This window comes from Callorhinus ursinus, unplaced genomic scaffold (genome assembly GCF_003265705.2).
Source record: "Callorhinus ursinus isolate GAN/ISIS: 27379988/994484 unplaced genomic scaffold, GSC_fseal_2.0 scaffold2, whole genome shotgun sequence".
NCBI classification, from domain to species: domain Eukaryota; kingdom Metazoa; phylum Chordata; class Mammalia; order Carnivora; family Otariidae; genus Callorhinus; species Callorhinus ursinus.
In genome coordinates this window covers 76,062,015-76,082,846 of record NW_027397064.1, presented here as the reverse complement: position 1 = coordinate 76,082,846, position 20,832 = coordinate 76,062,015, and the positions used below count along the sequence as shown (strand labels likewise).

The 20,832-nt window shown below is 37.9% G+C and overlaps 1 protein-coding gene across 7 annotated transcripts in view; it reads right to left on the bottom strand.

Annotated features, from left to right (window-relative positions):
• Positions 1-1,251: 1,251 nt before the first annotated feature.
• Positions 1,252-20,832, bottom strand: part of CACNB4 (calcium voltage-gated channel auxiliary subunit beta 4) — a 244,231-nt gene continuing 224,650 nt past the window's right edge. For all 7 annotated transcript variants that reach the window (XM_073884080.1, XM_073884084.1, XM_073884088.1 and 4 more), the window contains 2 exons: positions 10,115-10,300; positions 1,252-7,900 (listed from right to left, as the gene is read on the bottom strand). In XM_073884080.1, the coding sequence (XP_073740181.1) occupies positions 7,640-7,900; positions 10,115-10,300 (447 nt within the window). In that variant the 3' untranslated portion in view covers positions 1,252-7,639. The remainder of the gene's footprint in view (positions 7,901-10,114; positions 10,301-20,832) is intronic.

The following is a 20,832-nucleotide window of genomic DNA, read 5'->3' as shown; positions in this document are numbered from 1 at the left end:
CTCATCTACGACTGCCTGTCAAAACCCGTCCAGCATTCTTTAGAGGAATACAAGATCAAGTCATCCACAATGGAAAGTTTACAATATCTCGAATCCAATAACAAAATTACTGGATATGCAAAGAAGAGAGATCACAAGAGAATGTGACCTGTAACCACAAGGAAAATTGCTCTACAAAAACAGATTGAAGTACAGGCAAGTTAAGTGATTGCTCCAAACTCATAGCTGGTTACTGCTGGCTCTTGGCTTTGAAGACAGGCAAGAGTTATAGCCTACAGTCTAACCACTATAGTAATCTGCATGTTGTATGACAGGACAACAGGATGTTTCTCCACAACCCATCCTAGTAGAAGAGATGTGTTGATGACCAGAGAGGTGGCTTCAGGCATATGGCCAGGTTGATGGAGTCATTGCATTGAGCTGCAATTCTTCAATTTGGGAGTTTCAGATTGTTCGCTGAAATGCCTTAAAAGATAGGACAGTCCTATATAATATTCTTCCAATAACTGAAGTATCATACATTCAGTCAACATTTACTGTATTCCTGGCATTGTTTTGTATGCCAGCTTAAAAGCATTTGATACATGTATTTTTAGATAAAAGTACTTTGCAGAGAAAAGTTACAATGATCTTTGGTTTCCTCATTTGTAGTTGGGTCTAATAATCTATGCCTTGTCTATGTTCCAGGATGGTCAAATGGATTAAATGAGATAATGTTTATGAAATAACTTGGCTGCAGTAAATCACTGTGTAATGTTAATGCAATGATAATAATCAACATAGTACACATTTCTTTTGAACTTCTTGTGCACTGCAATGAGAGAAAAGTCAAATGCCAATCGAGTCATAGCATGGTCACCTGACGCTGAGCACATGAAATATCAAGTCATAAGTTATATGCCATCCATGGAATGCTTATGGGTACAGGATACCTTTGGAAACTTCTGATAACTCCTACATTAATCATTTAGGGATTTCTAGTTTATCTAGTTTCTTTTTCTATATTGTATTCGATCCTATTTGCACATATATTTTAATATATTCTATTTTGGGTGTGTGTATTTAATTTACACACTCTTCCAAATATAATACTCTTTTGTAATAACTCATAGCACCTAGCAGAGTATTCAGGAAATCGTCATTTAATTGAATGTGTCATGAGAGTAAATGTTTAGACATTTTTGTCCTGCAAGAGGTATAGGAACATACCTCTAGAATAATATAAAGAGAGGTATAACGCTGGTTTCAGTGTTTTCTCATTTATTATATAAAAGAAAAAATTAATGCAGTTGGTTTGTACACATTTAAATTCCATAAAACAAATCCATAGAAATTAGGATACTCTATGCATGCACTCTGCATTTTCTTTGTTAAATGTTTTTGTTCACAAAAATAACAACACATTTTTTTTCTTTAAAGCCACTAAAGCAGAGGGAGAACAAAACATGCAGCACTGTATACATTTGCATAGTATATTTTACCCAGCATGCCTTGTAGAATGCTACACATTTACCTATATAAGAAAAATAAAAGGGGGTAAATTATTAAAATAAATAACTAAAATTTAAAGAAAGAAAAAATTATTTGACAAAGTCAGTATTTTTTGTCCACTTTGTACCTGGAGATATAGCAATAGCTTGGGATATCAACAGCCTCAGAATAATTGGTAAAATCTTTTTACATCAACTTGCCTTATTTATTTTTAGTTTTAATAAAATTATGTTTTTCCCTCCCACCACCCCTTCAAAAAAACAAAAACAAAACAGCTAATGGCTTTAACTTATGTTTCAAAATGGTATTCAATAAAAAACAAATTAAAGAATCCCTAAATACTTTACTTTTTTGTTGTTGTTGGGACATCTTTATTTATCATTCTGACTGTAGGCTGTGAAAAATATAAAACATTTCAAACATGTCCAAAATTTAGAGGGCCCCTATGAGCTCATTTGCCATTGCTTTTAGTAGCTGTTACTGAAGGAGCAGAAATAAGAACAGTAAATATAGTATGAGTCTTATCACAAAATAACATTTAATAAATTTTATGCAAGGGAATAAAATAAAATAAATTACATCCACAGATTGCAAGGCTATGAAGTAAATTGCTGGAAAAGTATCAAGCAGCAAGTTAAAAAGATGGTAGATGAAATAAATCTGATAAAACTTAGAATTAAATCTATATACTTTTAAAAAATACGACTGCCAAATTTAACAGTGGATTTCGTTATAAGTTTGTGCTATAACAAATGTGCTTCTTTCTCCTCAATCTATTTTCATATTATTGGCAAAATATATATCTTTTATAATTTTGTACTATACAATATATGTTTTGCTACATTATTTATTTTTCTACTGCTAATGCAGATAAGAAGTAACAACATAGATTTATTTTGGCAATAAAATGTTTTCATTTTAATAACGTCCCAGAAAATATTGTAAGGCATATGAAAAATAGTATGCAACAATATAGCATTAATGATCCTGCATCTTCGATACATCCCTTATGCATACAGAATTCACACTGACTTCAGTTAAAAGTGTGTGAAAAATGGCATGCAAGTAGGGCAAGAGTGGCCCCTACATAAATATAGCCATTTGTTGAGAAATTTGAGTGTTCAAAACATAACCAGGAACACTTACAAAATATTGAAAAGCTAGAGGCCAGTCACTTTGGGTTCTTATGTAGTTCTCCTTTTAACTTCTTATAATTTTCCAAGAGGATGCATCAGTATACTCCCCAGACCACTCTAAATTCATTAGTAACATTTTCTACCATCTCTCTGCAAACATTTTACATACTTCAAAAGAAACAAAGGAAAGTTTCATATGTATCTATGACTCTCCAACACTCTTGCTATTCACTCTTACTTGTAAGTTTCTCATGGTAAGTGGGAGTTACAGCCCTTGTTCAAATTTATCTGATGAGATAAATTTTCTAGTCTTCTCATACCGCCCCTCAATTATAGGAAGCATTTGGGATTAAACTATCCACAAGTAGATAAAAATAGTTGCTATAAGAGGGGGTATTTCATTTGAGAAAGTTCATTTTAATAAAAGAAGAAATCTTTACAAAGTAATTTTTGAATGTTGTAGCTCTTTGCCCATATAAATCAGTTTAACTATTTTGACTAACTTGGCTGTTTAAGTCAACAACAAAAAAGTTATCCTTGTTGTCTGCTGACAACTATTGTACTGACTAGTTTGATCATAATTATGTAAAAGAGGTGGCCTGTTCTCTGCCCTATGGACACAGTTTGAGTAAGTAACTTAGTAACAGAGTATTAACAATATTTAAAGATATGAGGAAGGAATAAAACAAATTTTATTACACAATTTGCTATAATGTTTTCATTCATATAGTCATTCAAAGATGAGTTTTATATAATTAAAAAGAAAACAACATGCAACATTGTCATGAAACACAAAGGCAGAAATAGAAAAGAAATAAGGGGTACAGTCCCATTTATTTAAAACATTTATATGAAGTTTGCTCCAATGACATGGGAGTCTAAGATAATGCATACCCTTACGTAGGAAATGGCTAACTGTCCACAGGAGACATTAAGGATCAACAAAATTTGAATTTCCAAACCAGCTGCACTTAAATATCAAGTTTTTGGATCTACTCTTTAGGCTTAGAGCTAGATATTTTAACAAACTGCACACAAAGGCAATCCCCTTGCAGTTTGTTTTGTTCCCTATGATGACAGATTTCTTAAATTAACCTTGTGTCCCGATAAACTGTGAACCAATTCAAAGAAAACTCCACTAAGATGGAAGAAAAGAAGGGTGACAAGAGTATTTTGGAAACAGTTTAAAATTTAAAGGGAAAGTATATTTTAAGAATTTATGCATTTAGTTTTGCAGCTAGGTTAGCAGTAAGAGTAATAAATCTGATCACTACTTATTGAAAAGTGTTTTTCTCTTTAAAGACAGATTGTCTTCTCTAGAGAAGAGGTAGTATAAATATTAATATATAGGGCAATTTCTACAGTGGCATTATATCATTTTTATTTTTTAGCAAATACCAAAATAAAATTGTATAACTAAAAAAATACACTAGCATGCAAATTAAGGTTGCCTAGAAACATTCTTGACTGACATCCTGGGTCTCCACAACATTTTATGATATGTTCATTCAAGGGTTTAAATTTGCAAACTATCTTTGGGCATAATTTCCTTCTCTCCCTACCTTTCACTGCCCTAGCTTCCTATTATGAATTTTAAGGCCCCCACACAAAAGACAAGTTCAAGTATGCAGGTATGAAAAGTGGTTAACATTCCAAAAATACATTTTGCAAACAACAATAATTAAAGTAATTAACAAATTATTCAAAGGGAACAAATAATTTTCTTAGAATTTGTTTTATATTTAAAAAATTCATTTCATTAAGGACTAAGTGCAATGACATATCATCACATAATTAAGACTTTCTTATTAGGAAAGACTATCAGTCTAAATTGTTAATTTCAATTTGCTTTCCAATAGAACTGTATAAAGATAAGAGAGAATCATCAGTCATTTATAAACATTTCCAAGTGTTGCTTTAAATATTGGAGTAAACAAGATAACATTGTTGATTATAATACTGGAGTCACATTATAGCCTTGAGTATTAACATCAGGATTGACAAATTGCATTCTCTTTTTTCCCAGAACTACATTTTCATATTGTCACATGAGTCTACAGTGTTACATGTTCGCAGACTGAAATTACAGAATATGTAACTTACATATTCTGATATTACATATACTGAAGTTACAGAATATGTGATTTATACAAGGTAAAACAGCCTCAAAACATTGTAAGACTTTTTCTCCTGCTTATCATTTGCTATTTTGAAATAAAATAAGTTAAAAACAAAGTATTTGTGGAATATGTATTTTTTAAAGTTGCTTGATATGCTTGGCAAAAATAAAACTTTCATTTAGTATATATCTGTATTTTAGTATCATTTACACAGTAAACTCTAACACTTAAAAAAAGGAAACTGTATATCTCTTATTTATTTGGAGAAGATAAACTTATTACAAAAGGAATGGAAAAGAATATGCCAAATCAAAGTAAAATTTCAAATATGTCCATCAAGAAAATATACATTATACCCTTTCCAAGATTGTTAGCTTTTGAATAAGAATGCAAAGCAAAACAGGTAGACACTTGATGGTAAACGACAGATTGGTTTTGTGCACAGATATTGAATAGACCTCTCTCTTCATCAGCATGACATGGAAGACTTAGAAACAAGGCTTCAAGAAGCTTTTAAAAACAAGTGATTTTTAAAAATTGAAAGAATATGGTAATCTTGCTGACTAGGAAATATAAGTAAATGCTGTTGCAGCTACCTGCCATAAAATGTAAATATCTTAAAGTAGTTAAATGACCAGATTGCTAATGCTACTACAGAAAAAGCTGAACAGCTGTCTAGTCTAAATTTATCACCTTGATGCACTCTTTGCAATTAAATACTTTAATGCGCACAAACAAGAAACCAGTAAAGCATATAGAAAAATGTTTTGGCTAATGTTTTCTTTTTCATGCAAATATGTGCTGTACATGTAATAAATATATTTTCGTTTGCTGGAAAATGCTCTTCTGTGCTCTAACAAAGTATTCAATAATGGCAGGTTAAATGTTTATTAAAGTGTCTAATGGATACAGCTCTTTTACATGTCTTAACTGAAAGTTCTGTAAGCTTCACTAGATGACAAAAGAACCTCACAAGCCAATATCACATGTTAACTTTTAGAATTTACTGAGCCCATATTTTCAATTGTATCAAATATGTGAGATAACTTACATAATAATAGGCATCCTCATCATAGCTAAACAGATTCATAATGGAGTATGCACAGTGAACAGGAGGGGAGGGAATGTGGGAGGTCATGATGGGGTTCAAGATATGTATAACTAATCAAGAATATGAAATTTATTTTTATAGTCAGGAAAATTATTTAACGGGTGCATGCTTTGAGAGCGTAAATATTGAAAGGCGTGGGAGGAAAATAAGGTAATAGAAATAAATTATTATTGTTTTCCAAACATAGGCTTCATGACATGTACCAGTAGAAAGGGATTTTTATGCCTCATCCTACTGGGGCTTTAGAAAAATGCATGCATTGTGGACTTTTAGAAACAAGAGTCTTTTCTGAAAGATACTGGTGTATTGTATAAAAGGGTCAATTTCAATAATTCCTTGAATCATAGTGCATCTAAGGCTTCCTTGATAATATAAGACAGAAGGTCACCAATTCTGTAATTTTAGCCACTGGAAAAACTGTCAAGACTTAACAGGTGAAGAGGGGTGTTCACTAGAAATAAGGCAGCTCAATCTCCAAATTCTTTGTAATTCTCGACAATAAAAATGCTGTAATTTTAGTGAACAAATATACTCTGAATCTGTGAGTTTACTTTTTATTGCAAGCTTTTAAATTCAACATTTGTTTTCACATTTTTCATTTAATCATTTTGTATAAACGCAGCTTTCAATATCAAAATTGAATGTTTCCATGTAAAACAAAAATCCTTAGCATGACTATAAAGAATTTGGGGAAGGGCTAGAACATTTATATATTCAAAGACAGAGACTGAATGAAGCAATGGAAAGATATGCAATTGTGCTGGCAGGAAATACAGGCCCATGTTTGTGGGAAGTTGGAGAGATGAATTCCCACCTGGAGATGTTTAGCTTCGCACTCAGGAGGATCTGTGCCATCCTTCCTGTCTGACTTCAGACTCCTGGATGTATGTAGTTGTGCTCAGAGAGAGGAAAGGGGAAACAACACCCCGTTTTCCATTTCCTGTGATCAGCTATGATTGGGCTTCTCTATATTATTCTCTCTCACTGCTAAAGAAATTTTGAGGTTTTTTTTTTTTTTTTTGCCAACTTCAAACAAGCTAACAGTAGGGACTAAACAAAAAGCAAAACACTTTGAATACAACAGCTGTGCCAGGAAAGAAACAAAAATATAAAATGTGAGGAGAGCGTATAATTTCTGCATTAATTTGAGGTGGGTTTTTTTGGCACTATCAATACATTTGGTAAGTTTGAAAAGTCATTCTGTCAACATTAACATATGTTAAAATGTATATACATTCCAACTTTAAGTGTAAATTTAAATTCCAGCAAATAAATACCATACCTGGTTTTGGCTTCTTTTGGTATTTTGATTTTCTTAATTTTAGGTTTTTGGTGTTTTTTTTTCAGATTTTTAAATTGACTGCAACATGCTCAAGTAGACTTTCTAGTCGATTCGCCCAAATTCCAACAGGAATTGGTTTATAAATTGGTTCCAACTGGAACTGGTCATTTGGAATTTCCAGCATGGGAAATTATTTTATATGTGCCTTGATAAATACCCTAAATTACAAATCGATGTGTCTAAATCTAATGAAGAAAACAAAAGGTACTGTTATGTAAATGCTGAGCTTAAAAATATCTATATGACTGGGCATCTAATAACCATCTAGACTTAAGGGCATAATGTACTTTTTTTTTTGCCCCTTATTTAGCATCAAATGACAACAGCCCATAAGCACAGTAAATACTGTGCTGTACTTGCCAAGTTAAGATGATTGGTTTATCCTAGCAGTGCTATGGCAAACTGTCAACAGATGAATTTTTTGTTTGCTTCTGCAGACTCAAAGCCTATGTCGGGAGTCATGGCTATATCCCCCAGGCGATCCTCGGTTCCTATGGGGTTTGTATGTGTCCTGGTATGAGTCAGGGTAATCTTCTTCCACAAGAGGGTAATGATCTCGGCTATGCTGGGAACTGGAAGACAAGCGGTTCCTACTCTTCCGAGCCCTTTCATTGTGATAATTTTCATCAGAGGTCATTAGACTTCGTCTTTCAATTGGAGAGTTCTCCGTGGAGTGGTTGCTGTGCCTCATACGCTGACTCTAAAAATATCAGATAGTTCATTAGTTACATCATGTCAGTTTCATTCATCTAGAAGATGTAAATGCACATACAACAGTAGGGTCTGTACAATAAAATGCTAAATATCTGACTTAATAAAGCATTTTGATGCACAAATGGTCTACTCAAAAGATATGGTCTATTTTATTTGGGGCACAACATGCAAAGACATGAAAATGCTGATAGTTTGTGAATTTAATTACATGATGCTACACGATTATGCTTCCTATTAAAAATAGAAATTCGAAAGTTAACTGCTGAATGGAACTTAATGTATCTACGAAGACCTAATAACTCCACTTCTACTGCAAAAATGAGGATCATTTTACTATTGGGAAATAAGTTAAAGTTCAGAATAGCATCTGCTATTTTATTTCTCTCTTGAACTGATAAAATCTTTCTTCCCCTGAAGTCACACACTTCACCTTTATCTAGCTGAATGTTCCTTATACCTTTTAAAAATATTTTCATGAAATTATGATTTGTGCTGCCCATAAAATGATGTGTTTGTTTCTTCATCATACATAAATGTTAAGGCTCTCAGCAATATTCTTTCCAATGGAGTATGCAATAATTCTAGAGCTGGCTAACTGATATTTACAATTCTTGCTTCCTCAACTGAAATGTCCTGCAAAAATTATCTTCAGATATAAACTAAATTCCTTTAATACCATTAATTGAAATTAATACCATCAAACACTTATTTGATGGCTCAGAAACTGTTATTCAACATTTTCCTTCAAATCATGGGAAAACATGTATCATAGCTATGTCTCTCTACTTAGGTAGGTCACCTCAGTTAAGAAACAGGATCCTGATGAAACCAAGGACCCATATACATTTCCTCTAAGGGACACTCACCTTCACACAGCAGGAAGATCATTCAACGGCCACAGCCTGTGCCTTTAACTCCAGCCAGGAGTCTAACAATTAAATACCCAGGATAAAGGGCATCGTGTTAACTCAAGTGAAACTGGGAGAACCTCCCTAGGTGGATGTCTTAGAGGTGATGAGTCTATTCATAAACAAAGTGCATTTCACTTCTACCTACATTAGAGAAGCATATTGCTTCATGCATCCATTTCTCATCCCACCATGTACAATTTGGAGCCAATCCAAACTAGTCAGTGGAGATACTACACTTGGATTAGCACATAGGCAGTGAAATCAGGCAAGAGATGGTCCTGGTGCATACCAAGATACTGTATATTACACAGGCACATTTCCCATGTTCATTTCCAGCCTCAAAGCTATTCGTTTATAGGGCAGGTTTTGTTTACAAAGATGAAATTTTGCAGCAAAGTAATACAGTTAGAATAGCATTTCAGAGAGTGCCCTTTCTCTCAGTTAACTCTACGTGATCTACAATTACAATTATCATTATAACCCATGAATATAAAACTAGTCATGATACAAGAGGGCTCAATTGACTATGTGTTCCTTAGCTAGCTGTGGGTTAGGCTACATTCCAGCAGGCTCTTGGTAAATGGTAAATAACAATTGATTTAGAAAGGCAAAATTCACTTTGTATCATAATGTCTCTGGTTCATTACACCTAGCCCTGAGTGAAGCACTAGAAGAGCAGAAGAGAAAACCTCTCTCTCCTGCACTTGTCCCCAGCCTCCCTAAAGGACACCTGCCATAGCCACTGACCAAGATGGACGCCCACACAAGAAAACTCAAGGATCTGTCAGTTTCCCAACACAGTGGCTCAACTCATGTCCACGTTCTGTACTGAGCAAGCTAGGAGACAGACCTGGCAGCCTGTGGGGCAGGATTAGTTAAGGGCAGTCAAAAGGTCCATCTGCCCCAAAACATCTTATTTAGCTTGCCATGGTGTCTTACACTGCCACCAATGTATAATCTTTAAGAAGTGACCTGGAGAGATAATGGACAGTTGCACTGAGTAGGGAGTAAGTGTCCTGGCAGAGTTTAGACACAGGAGGGATTAATTTGTCTAAGTAAAAGTCATTATACATTAACAGAGAGCAAAGTTCTATGGCAAGGGCCACTGTGGGTAACTTTGCCTAGGGTAGACCATGGTGAGGTAATATTCTGGATTTTTTTTTTTTAAATATAATGCCCACCCATGTTTCCCTCTTCAGATTAAGGATAATCCAGTCTTCACCCCAATCAAGTTCCCTGTAGAATCTTCAATGTAAGGCTGTAAAAACATGGGTGGAAAGTGACAACACCTGTAATCCAGAAATTGCTGTGGGATATGGTGAGAGCGCAGTTGAGCCCAAATTCCTCCCGAGCAGAGGGGTCATGGGGGTGCTACTGGTTGTGTGGGTAGCACGCCAGTAGGCTTCAAGGTATTCTCCCAGATGTTCACATGCATCCTCCAGCTGATTTTCATCCAGTATAACATCAAACATTTCCTGCAGATGACAAGAAAAAAAATCCATTTTACTTATGCTTCAGGTTTTAGGCAACAAAACCTAAAATTCCATTTAATGCAGATAACAGCATTTCTAATATCTAGTACCAAATATCACTTTTGAGGGGCTGGACTGGCAGTTTCTAAAATTAAAGTCAAGTGAGGTGCTGCACAGTTAACCAAGTGCAAATTTGGACATTGACACGAAAATGGGAGTGCTCATTCAATGCTTAGATCTTTCACTATTTAGAAGAAAAAGATGAGGTGAGTGTACAAGTATTATATGCAGAATATAGCAAAAACATTCATATTTATCCATAGATTCCTATGGAGCTCAATTATACTTACTTCAGAATACAAGAGAAGCAAGTTAATAGCATTGAAAGAGGAGTTCTAAAAATGTTTTGGGCAATGACTATGTCATTGGAACAAATATTTCATCTTCCAAAGTAACTATGTTGAAGGGAATAACATTTACTAAGATAATTTTCAGAATGCCTGTGAAAATATTACTGTCTCATGATAAAATAATATGGAAAGAAGATTTAGGATTAATACTAGAAAACCACATTAAGGTGATTTCTGCTACCAAAAGATCATTGGGTGAAACAGTTAAAACAGAACAAGGACCAGAAGTATTTAATCGTGGAAGGAAGGGGTGTCACACAACAAGTGTCTGGTATCCGCGTTTCTGTCAGTAAGGATTTTGTCCAACATCTGGCCTATAATCAGGAAGTGTTTTTCCACCCCAAAGGAGCAAAGTGGCACTTCAGTGTCACTGCAGTGTGGCTGGGAACACAGACAGGATGGACAGTCAGAAAACAGTGGCCCCTCGCAAAGAGAAAAGCCATCCCATAGCTAAGGGTAAGCCCACTCCCAGCTTCAAACAGCTGGATTCAAACCTTCCCTCTCGCACCATCACCGCCACTCCCTGCCTCCTTTTAAGCTCATTTTGCCAAAGTAAGAACCTTCCATTAATGAATCAAATACAGGGTTACTGCCATCAGCACTGCTAGTGCGGCTGGATCGTAGGTCAATGGCAACTGGACAGTTATGAGTTGGTGATAGGTTAGCTGACTCACTCTCCTCAGTGTGAGGCTTCCCTCAAGCAGAAGTCACCTTTTTCTTTTTCCCAACATTTACTATTTGAATGTTTTCATCACATTGATCTCTACTGAACATTTTGACCTTAATTTGCAAAGCAGTTTGAAAGTCAGTGCAAAATGTTTAATAGTGAGAAATGTTCAGCAACTAGGCATAGAATAAGGTGACTTCAGTCCAAACTGATTGGTATTTGAGAAGACTCAGCCAATTCATGTAGAAGCCTTTCCCGGGCACCTGGGTCAGTCGATTGAGCAACTGGCTCCTGATTTCAGCTCAGGTCATGATCTCAGAGTCGTGAGACTGAGCCCTGAGTCGGGCTCTGCGCTGGGCATGGAGCCTGCTTAAGATTCTTTTCGCTCCCTCTGCCCCTACCCCCTCACAAAAAAAAAAAAAAAAGAAAGAAAGAAAGAAAGAAAGAAAGAAAGAAGCCTTTCCTCTTATTAGCAGATTTCAGATTTTTTTGCATATTTTATTTATTCATAAAATATTTACTCAGTGCCTATTTTGTGCTAGGCATTGTAAGTATACTGTGGCAAAGAATATAGACATTGTCGCTATGCTCAAGAAACTCCCCTCTTGTAGTGGGAGAAACAAGTATTAAAACCCTTAATACTCCAAGTCACACTGGGACTTTAATTCAGAACAATTAAAGAGACTGAGCCAGTGAATGTTCAGAGCTGCAGCTTTAAGTTCGGAGTTTAGAAGGAGGTCCAGAGACACAGGTGAAATTCGAACTTATGAGGGAGGGGAAATTATAAGTAAGTCAAAGAATTCTATCTGTAGAGAGCAGAGAGCAGATAAAGAGAAGACTCAAATGGAGAAAGAGACCATGTGGCCCATGAGCGAATGGGAAAAAAGCTGGCCCTACAGTATCGGTCAGTCTATATCCTTACAGTGGTTCCCCTGTGCCACGAAAGTAACTCAAGGGAGGGGCGCCTGGGGGGCTCAGTCATTAAGCAGCTGCCTTCGGCTCAGGTCATGGTCCCAGGGTCCTGGGATCAAGTCCCACATCGGGCTCCCTGCTCAACGGGGAGCTGCTTCTCCCTCTCCCACTCCCCCTGCTTGTGTTGCCTCTCTCGCTGTGTCTCTGTCAAATAAATAAATAAAATCTTTAAAAAAAAAAAAAAGTAACTCAAGGGAATTTCTACCTCTGGCCATCAAAAGCCCCCTGCCCCCATTAGTGTAAAACCGATCAACAGGTACAGATGTCGGATCTGAGAACTGTCCCTCGTGCTCTGATATAAACTTGCATTCTCTGACAGCACTGCAGCACTAACTTGAGTGGGACGAGAACAGTCCCCCCCCGCCGCCCCTCGGAAAGAGTGTGCACAGACTCAGAAAGATGACCCAGGAAGAAGGATGACACTGGGCAGCCCAGGAACGAAGGCCCACTCTGTCAGCCACTGCACGCTAAAACTGTTCACAAATTCTAAACTGTACGTGATATGGAGTCTGTGGTTTATATAATTTCATTTATGTTAACTGTATACTTCACTTAGATAGGTCTCATTCTATAATGTGGGTTCTCAACAACGTGTAGTCTCAAAAACTCATTTTTTTTGCTTTCATAAAGTCCCAAGTGAAAGAACCCTCCCAGGACCTCTGGACTGAGGGTCCGGACTATCACAGTCAGGACAACTAAGCCCAGAAAGGGAAAAACCAGGTAGGCAGCCCCCACTAAAGGGTATTATTTGAACAATGTTTATATCTACTTCACTGTTCCACATGTTACACGGTCATGCTGCAGATACAATTAAACATACACTTTATTACAAGTCATTTTAATAAAGTACTCCTCTTTGCCAATGGACAGAATTTGTACCTATCAGCACATGGCTATTTGCTCAAGCCTCAATCATTTCTAGGAAACGATGCTTTTGCACCTGCTAAAAAGACAGCTGTATGATGGAAGATGATTTGAAACTGCTTTTATGCTTTCAAAAGCACAGAGGAAAGCAAATTTCGGCTTCTGAATGAATACTGACATATGCGTCTTATTTTCAACTAAGAAGAATTTCACAGCCTGTGTATCTGCGACAATTTTTCTTTTCAACTGTTTAGGAAATAACACAGCTGATGAGACCAGAGTGTTAGAATGTGAGTATGAGGGCATACATTTTTAAAAGAAATTATACATGAAATTCAAAAAGAAGCAGCCCCATGAATTATGCAAATCAGCTTTGCCAATTTTTCAAAAATTTAAAGGTTCAAGTCTAATTAGTTCCTTACCGTGCAATATGTGAGACCTCCAGCACGGGGTATGGATTCAGACAGCTATCTAATCAGCGGTAGAGGTTGTGGGTAATGGGACGGTCCCAGGCAGTAGACAGGGACCCACTCAATGATAGCATGCCCTTGGTGAATGCCGAAGATAGGGGAACATGAAGCTGTTTGCCAAGCTCTGCCACAGCAAACACCTCTGACATACTGGGATGGGGTATTCTCTTTAGCTGAGGTGGGCAGAAATAGTGTGGCTGCTAAAGTAAATACATCATGAGCAGGGGAGTCAAAACCAACTCTTGGAAAACCAGGCACAGCAGGTGCCTTTTCTGGATAAGCTTGTTGGGCAAAATGAAATACTATAGCGTTATAAATATAAGAACAGTGAAAACTGGGCCTCCAGCTCACCCAGTGGTTCAGAGAACTAGACGACAGGGACCAGGGAAAGCAAAGACTGATGCTGAATTCAATGGAAAGGAAGAAGATCTGCAATAGCTTTTTAAAAGAAAATCTTAAGTACTTAACGATCTGTCTAGTTGTCCATTCACAGAGCAAAGTTTCCCAGAGAAGGCACCCGAATCAAGGTTGATCCTGATCTGCCTGGGACTGAGTGTTTTTGGGTACTTCAGACTATCAGTGTCCAAATCTGGATTCGGGGCAGGGGAGTGGGACAGTCGGTCACCCTAGATTTTACAGAACATAGAGCAATTTTCAGTTCCTACATTGAGAATTGGAGCAGGTTCTGTTTGTTTCTTTTACATTCCTTTGGGCGGGGAGATACTGAGACAGAGTGGACAGGTCTTTCTTTATGACTATGAAATCCATCCTTTCTAGCATAGAGGGGAGGGTCTCATGAAACCTAACATACAATTTGTAATATGTTTTATCTAGGATGTTGCTATTGAACATATCCTAATAAAAAGTTTATAAAACTTAGAAATTAATTTTGCAATTTAATTTTAACTTTTTTTTTAAGTTGGTGCATTACAGAATACTAGCTAGGCATGAGAGTAAATACAGATAAACTCTCCCATGGGATGTGCATCACTTTATATTTATTTATTGTGCATAGATAAAACCTCAGGTGGGGCATCTTTCCTATTTCTAAGAGGAAAAAAGAAATAATAGGGGTAAGTACACTTTTATTTCTTTGCTCCTAGAATATAGAGATCCTGAATCCACTACCATTTAAAAAAAAAATGGCAGATACAATTCAGTAAAATAAAATGGCTGAATGACAAATATGTAATGCTAACTGTAAAATAACCAACCAATGTTTCTTTCATATTGCAAGTGCATTCTTGATATTATTAAAGCTTTTGAAGTCCCTAGTACTTGACTCACTGGTCAGCTAGTGATGGGAAACTGGATCTTAAATTAAAAGCATCTTGAAAGATTTAGGAAGTCTTACAGGGGATAAAAGAAAGCCTACCAATATTATGGGCTCTAGCAGTTCATCTCAGGTAGTTTCCAACTTTAATAAGCTGAACAGGAAAAGACAGTCAGAATTCTTGCCACTAATTTCAGGGGCAAAACATAAAAGCAAAGAATATCAATGACTTTGATCCCTTGTAGTTCCTCTCTTAACAATCTGTGACATTCATCATGAACCCATGCACATTTCCTCACCACACCCCTCCGTCCTGTCCATTCCTATTCTTCAAAAATTACAACATCTCCCAGTGTTATTGTCTGTAGAAGAGACACCCAGTGTTTTTGTTAAGTTCAAATTAATCCAATGCTTTAAATCATAGCATGGGTGGGAGTGCTTAGTCGGTGGGGCATCCAAGTTGCGTGGCCAAAATCCCTGCAATAAGAGTAGTCTCCTTTGGATGGAGAGAAACTAGATCCCGTGCAGCCTTGTTTCATGAAGGAAACCTGTCGAATTGATTATTCTCTTTTTCAAAAACACTAATCTGAATTAAACTGTGGACGCCCAGGGAGGGGCTCTGTAATAATGAAAGCACCACTGGGGACAGTTACTTTCAATAGATGGGTGAATCCACACGATTCTAAATAATTTACATAAAATGGCTGGAAAAGGGCAGTGGAAAATTACTACCATGATAGCAATATGGTCAAGGATACTGGGCACTACCATTCACTTCAGAGTTCTTGTGTTTACCAGAGTAAGTCTGAGTCTATTCGGCAATGGAAAATAAAGGGTGACAGAAGAGAACTAGGGTTACTGTAATGTTAGAGGTTTGCAAGACTCTGTGGGGAGATGAGTTCCCCTCTTGCAGAGAAAGCGATCAATGTCATTTTACATGCTCAAAAAAATTACACAGCTCAAAGAGCCACAGAGTCATCTTATAGTAACACAAGCCAGCTTGTAACTAAGTAGGATTAAGGGATTATATTTCCTTTATATATTCAATTGTCTGCCTGTCTGCTTTTCTCACCATGTGTTATGAGGCTCTTATTATCACAGTACTGGGGCGATATGAACTTTGGTCTTCTTAAAATGTACATTTTTCAATTTCTCTGAAAAGGAAAAGGGTATTAATACCCGGTAGAAGCAAAATGAAATCTCACAATACAATGTAGAGACGGATATTCCAATTAAAAATTCAGGCTGGTCATATTTAAAAAAAAAAAAATGGGTCCTAGTCTCATTGGCTCCTTTTCTGTCTGCATCCCACCCTTTTTTTTTTTTCTGTGAATCCAGAGCAGGCAATGAAGCAAAGTCTTCCCTCTTCCAGGATACAACTGTCTGTGGCAGATTAAATATGGCCACAAATTCTTTGACACTCTGTCCCCTGAGATGGAGGGTTTATGTCCTCTCTCTTTGAATCCGGGCAGCTCCTGTGACTCCTCTGCTAGCAGAATGCCGTACCAGTCTCTAAGGCCATTATCTAAGCTTAAGAGATTGGACTTCTTGGCTCTTGGAGGCCTGGGAGCTGCCCTGTAAGAAGCCTGTATCCCTGTCGGAGAGATGCCATGGAAGGGCCCTGAGACCACGTGGAGAGAAAGAGGAGCTGGCTAAGCCCAGCCTTCTAGCCATCCCTGCTCAGGGACCATGTCAGCCACCAGCTGAATACCACCAAGTGCTCATGTTGGAAGTCACTAAGTTTGAGGGAACTTTACTGCACAGTCACAGATAACCAAAATCTTGTCCTAGAACAAGGGTGGCAACTTTGGTGGGCTGGCTACATGGGGGCTGCTTCTATAAACAAAGTCTGACCGCAACACTCCCATTCATTTACGTATCGTGAGTAGCTGCTTTCCTGCTACCAAAGCGGAGTTGGGTAGTCTTGTGAAGACCATATGGCCCAAAAACCTAAAATATTTACTTTCTGGCCCTTACCGAAAAAGTCTGCAGACTCCTCCCTTAAAAGAAGCTTTACCTATGAAACCCATGCTTCTCTTTCCAGAATACATGGTAACCAGTTTGCTGCCATTCACTATCTTATGCTGGCTTTGGCCAAGGTTTATGTTCTTTGGAAAGCCAGTTCACCTCTCTTGGTCTCAGTTCCCTCATTTGAAAAATGAGGTGGTTGGACTGGATCAGTCCTTCCCCAGAAGTGTTCCATGAAACAATAAATCCACAGGATGCTCTGCGAAAAATGGTTCTGTTAGTCAAAATTTATGGGAACCACTGTATACTATCCTGACGGAGGTATAAAATATTCATCAGCATATGAAGTCTTCTGCAGTAGAAAAACCAGTTTAGCTTTGTTTACATAGTGTTTTCTCAAACATTGTTGGTATCAGAGCTCTTTCCCCATAGCACCTGTGGACATCACATGAAGCCCATATTGGGAAGAACACTCAAAGAAACACTACACTGGGTGCTCTTCAAGGTTCCTTTTTGCTTCAACAATCCCTGGGTCTAGGATTCATTTTTCTGGCTACAGAGAGCTAGCTTTTTTTCAGTACTCTTTTAGATCTCTCTTTCTAAAGACTGATGCCTTTAATTTCTTGGCAATGTGTGACTCTGCCAGTATAATTTGCTGACTTTTCAGATTGGAGATGCAGTGGCCAATTAAGCAAGTTGTAAATTCTCCTAGAGTAACTAAAATGACACAGTGATCACCAGTCTTTCAGTGACAATTATAATTATGGTCTTAAAGTAAAGCAGGAACAAATGCAGGCACATTTTTAGATTACTACTAGTTTTATAATCCAAAGGTTTTTTTCACATGTGCCAACATAGAGTGTAAAATTCCTTCCTAGCATTACAAACGCTATTCAAACAAGATCAAATGAACATGTTTAATAATGCAAACAGTGTTTAGAAAATATTAAATACAAAGTAACCTTACTTATCCAGACTGCTTGTTTAATATTTCAAGTTATCTGATCAATTACATAAAACAGGAATTTGCTGCTGAGATATAATAGAGCAAGGCTGTCTTGCCGGTGCATGAGGCTGTTTTGAGATTCCTGACATATGGATAAATCCTAAGACATCTCACAGTATTATCTGCATTTAAGTATGCACATATATTTTCTTGGTGCCAGCTATTTCAAAGGTAACACATGGCATTATATACACAACTCAATTGTCAACCCTCTCACAGCAGCTAAAATACAACAATTTTAATAGGACACAAGTATATTCTCTAATAATTATTAGGGGGAAAAATGTTAATAAAATCATTCTTATAAACAGATCAAAGAAACAAGTTTAATTCACCTAAAATGTATCTCAAGAAATCACTTATTAAGACCTCTTATAAGGGCACCTGGGTGGCTCAGTCGTTAAGCATCTGCCTTTGGCTCTCAGGTCACGATCCCGGGGTCCTGGGATCGATCCCCGCATCGGGCTCCCTGCTCGGCGGGAAGCCTGCTTCTCCCTCTCCCGCTCCCCCTGCTTGTGTTCCCTCTCTCGCTGTCAAAAATAAATAAATAAATAAAATCTTTAAAAAAAAAAAGACTTCTTATAATGTTATTCACCAAAACGTGTGTCTATATTAACCTAAACTAGTGGTTCTCAACCAGGAGTGATTTTTTTCCCTAAGGGACATTTCGCAACGTCTGGAGACATTTTTGGTTGTCCCAATTTGGAAGTTGGTACTGGCCAGGGATGCTGCTAAACATCCTACAGTGCATAGGACAGGTTCCCATAACAAAGAATTATCCAACCTAAAATGTCAATAGTGCTGAGGTGGAGAAACCCTGATCTAAACCACTCTCTTCATCTACAAGAGATTTATAAAGTAATATCTGTAAGGATATTTATGATCTACCAAATTGTTTGCTAAGAGTTGACTTAGCCAACTGTAATCTCTTTCTGAAAAACTGAAGAATAATTGACATATGATATTATATCAGTTTCAGGGGCAGGACGTACTGATTCGACAATTACATACATTACAGAATGCTCACCGCAAGCAGAGTTACCATCTGTCACCATATAAAGTTTTTACAAATTATTGACTATATTGCTTAGGCTGTACTTTTTATCATGACTTATTTATTTATAACTGGAAGTCTGTACCTCTTAACCTCCTTCACCTATTTCATCTGCCCCCTCACCTACCTCCCTTCTGGCAACTACCAGTTTGTTCTCTGTGTTTGAGTCTGTTTCAGTTGTTTGTCTGTAGCCAACTGCAATCTTATTAGACTATGCAGTCCTTGAAGGCAGGAACATGCCTTTGAAACCCCAACACCTAGCGAGGTAACAGGCCTAACACTTTTTTTTTTTTAAGATTTTATTTCTTTATTTGAGTGAGAGAGTCAGAGAGAGAGAGCGCAAGCGCGTGTGCACGTGCACGTGAGCAGGGGGGAGGGGCAGAGAGAGAGGGAGAAGCAGACTCCCTGCTGAGCAGGGAACCCAATGTGGGGCTCCAATCCCAGGATCCTGAGATGATGACCAGAGCCGAAGGCAGCCGCTTAACCAACTGAGCCACCCAAGCGCCCCAGGCCTAACACTTAAATAATGTTTGCTGAATGTATTTTAGTTCTTGTAGGTGAGCCGCACAAAATTGAGATGACCAAATATTTTGAGTTTGTCTGATTTAACCCTACAGTGGCATGGATACCATGTCCTCAGCCATGCCCACCAATCGTTCCATAGAAGTATCTGATATTAATGACATTTTGAAACAATGAAGCTATCACTTAACTTGATATATTTTCTGCTTATTTTTATACTCTCCTCTTCCTTGGGCTCCACAGATATTGGTTTTACCAACATCTCTACACTGATCACTTACTTCCAAAATCTAGACAGAATCAGTCTTACAGTTGAGAAGGGTCTTAAGATACCATAGCCTTCAGCCTTAACCAGAGGAGATTCCTCTCACAACGCTAACATTTGTTCCTAGAGCCCACTCCACGAACGGAGAGCCTCCAAATGAATGTGGTGAGAGACTAGGAGCTCACCACTTAGAAAGCCATCCCATTCTTTTCGGCATTTGCATTTGCATAGACTTGTGAAATGCCTTGCTCCTGGTGGATGAATCTGCTCACTCTGTCCAATGAAATTAGACAGGACTAACTACTCTCCAGTCCACTCAGATCTGCTCCCCAAACTCTGGCACATCTTGCGGCTACCTCAGGGACCTCACAGAACTAGGCCACCTGCAAGGTGTAGATCCCTCTACATCTGTGAAGACAAACATGGCCAACGAATTTTGCGATAATAATCTGTATTTTCCCTTTTGTGTTTTCCCCCTTTCTTTTCTACCACTCATGCAGGTGACAGGGTCTGGGTTTCCTTGTCTGGCATGGGGATGGGGGTGGGGGGGCCGGTGATGGGTGCTGTGGCAGGAAATTGCCAGCTCTCCATTTCCCTTCCTGGGTTTTGTTTCCTAAAAGCCTAAATTGGTTGAAGAGATTTTGCTAACTGACTCAGGAAACAAAGGAAGGTGGGGATGCTTTTAGACATAACAAAAGCAAACAACAGGAAGTTCCCTTAATAGCAACAAGAGGGGAAAAGAGGGAGACACCTCCTCTCCCTCAGACACAGAAGAGAAAGGAACTCCCTTGCCAATGTCCAGAGAGCAGGAACGTCCATGTCTCCTGCCTGACGAAGATTCTCTGTTCCGGATGAGGTCCGATGCAGCAGAACATCCATCCTGAAGAACCACATGGACGTGGCCAATGGTTGCCTGAACTGGAACTCTCCCCCTCAACTCCCTCAATTTCCTTACCAACTCCCCTTTACCACTTGAGGTCTTTGTTCTGTCCTGGAGATTTCTCTTGCACAGCAAAGTTGGGGGCCAGAGACTCACCTGCACGACACAGCTGTGTAGAGGTGGA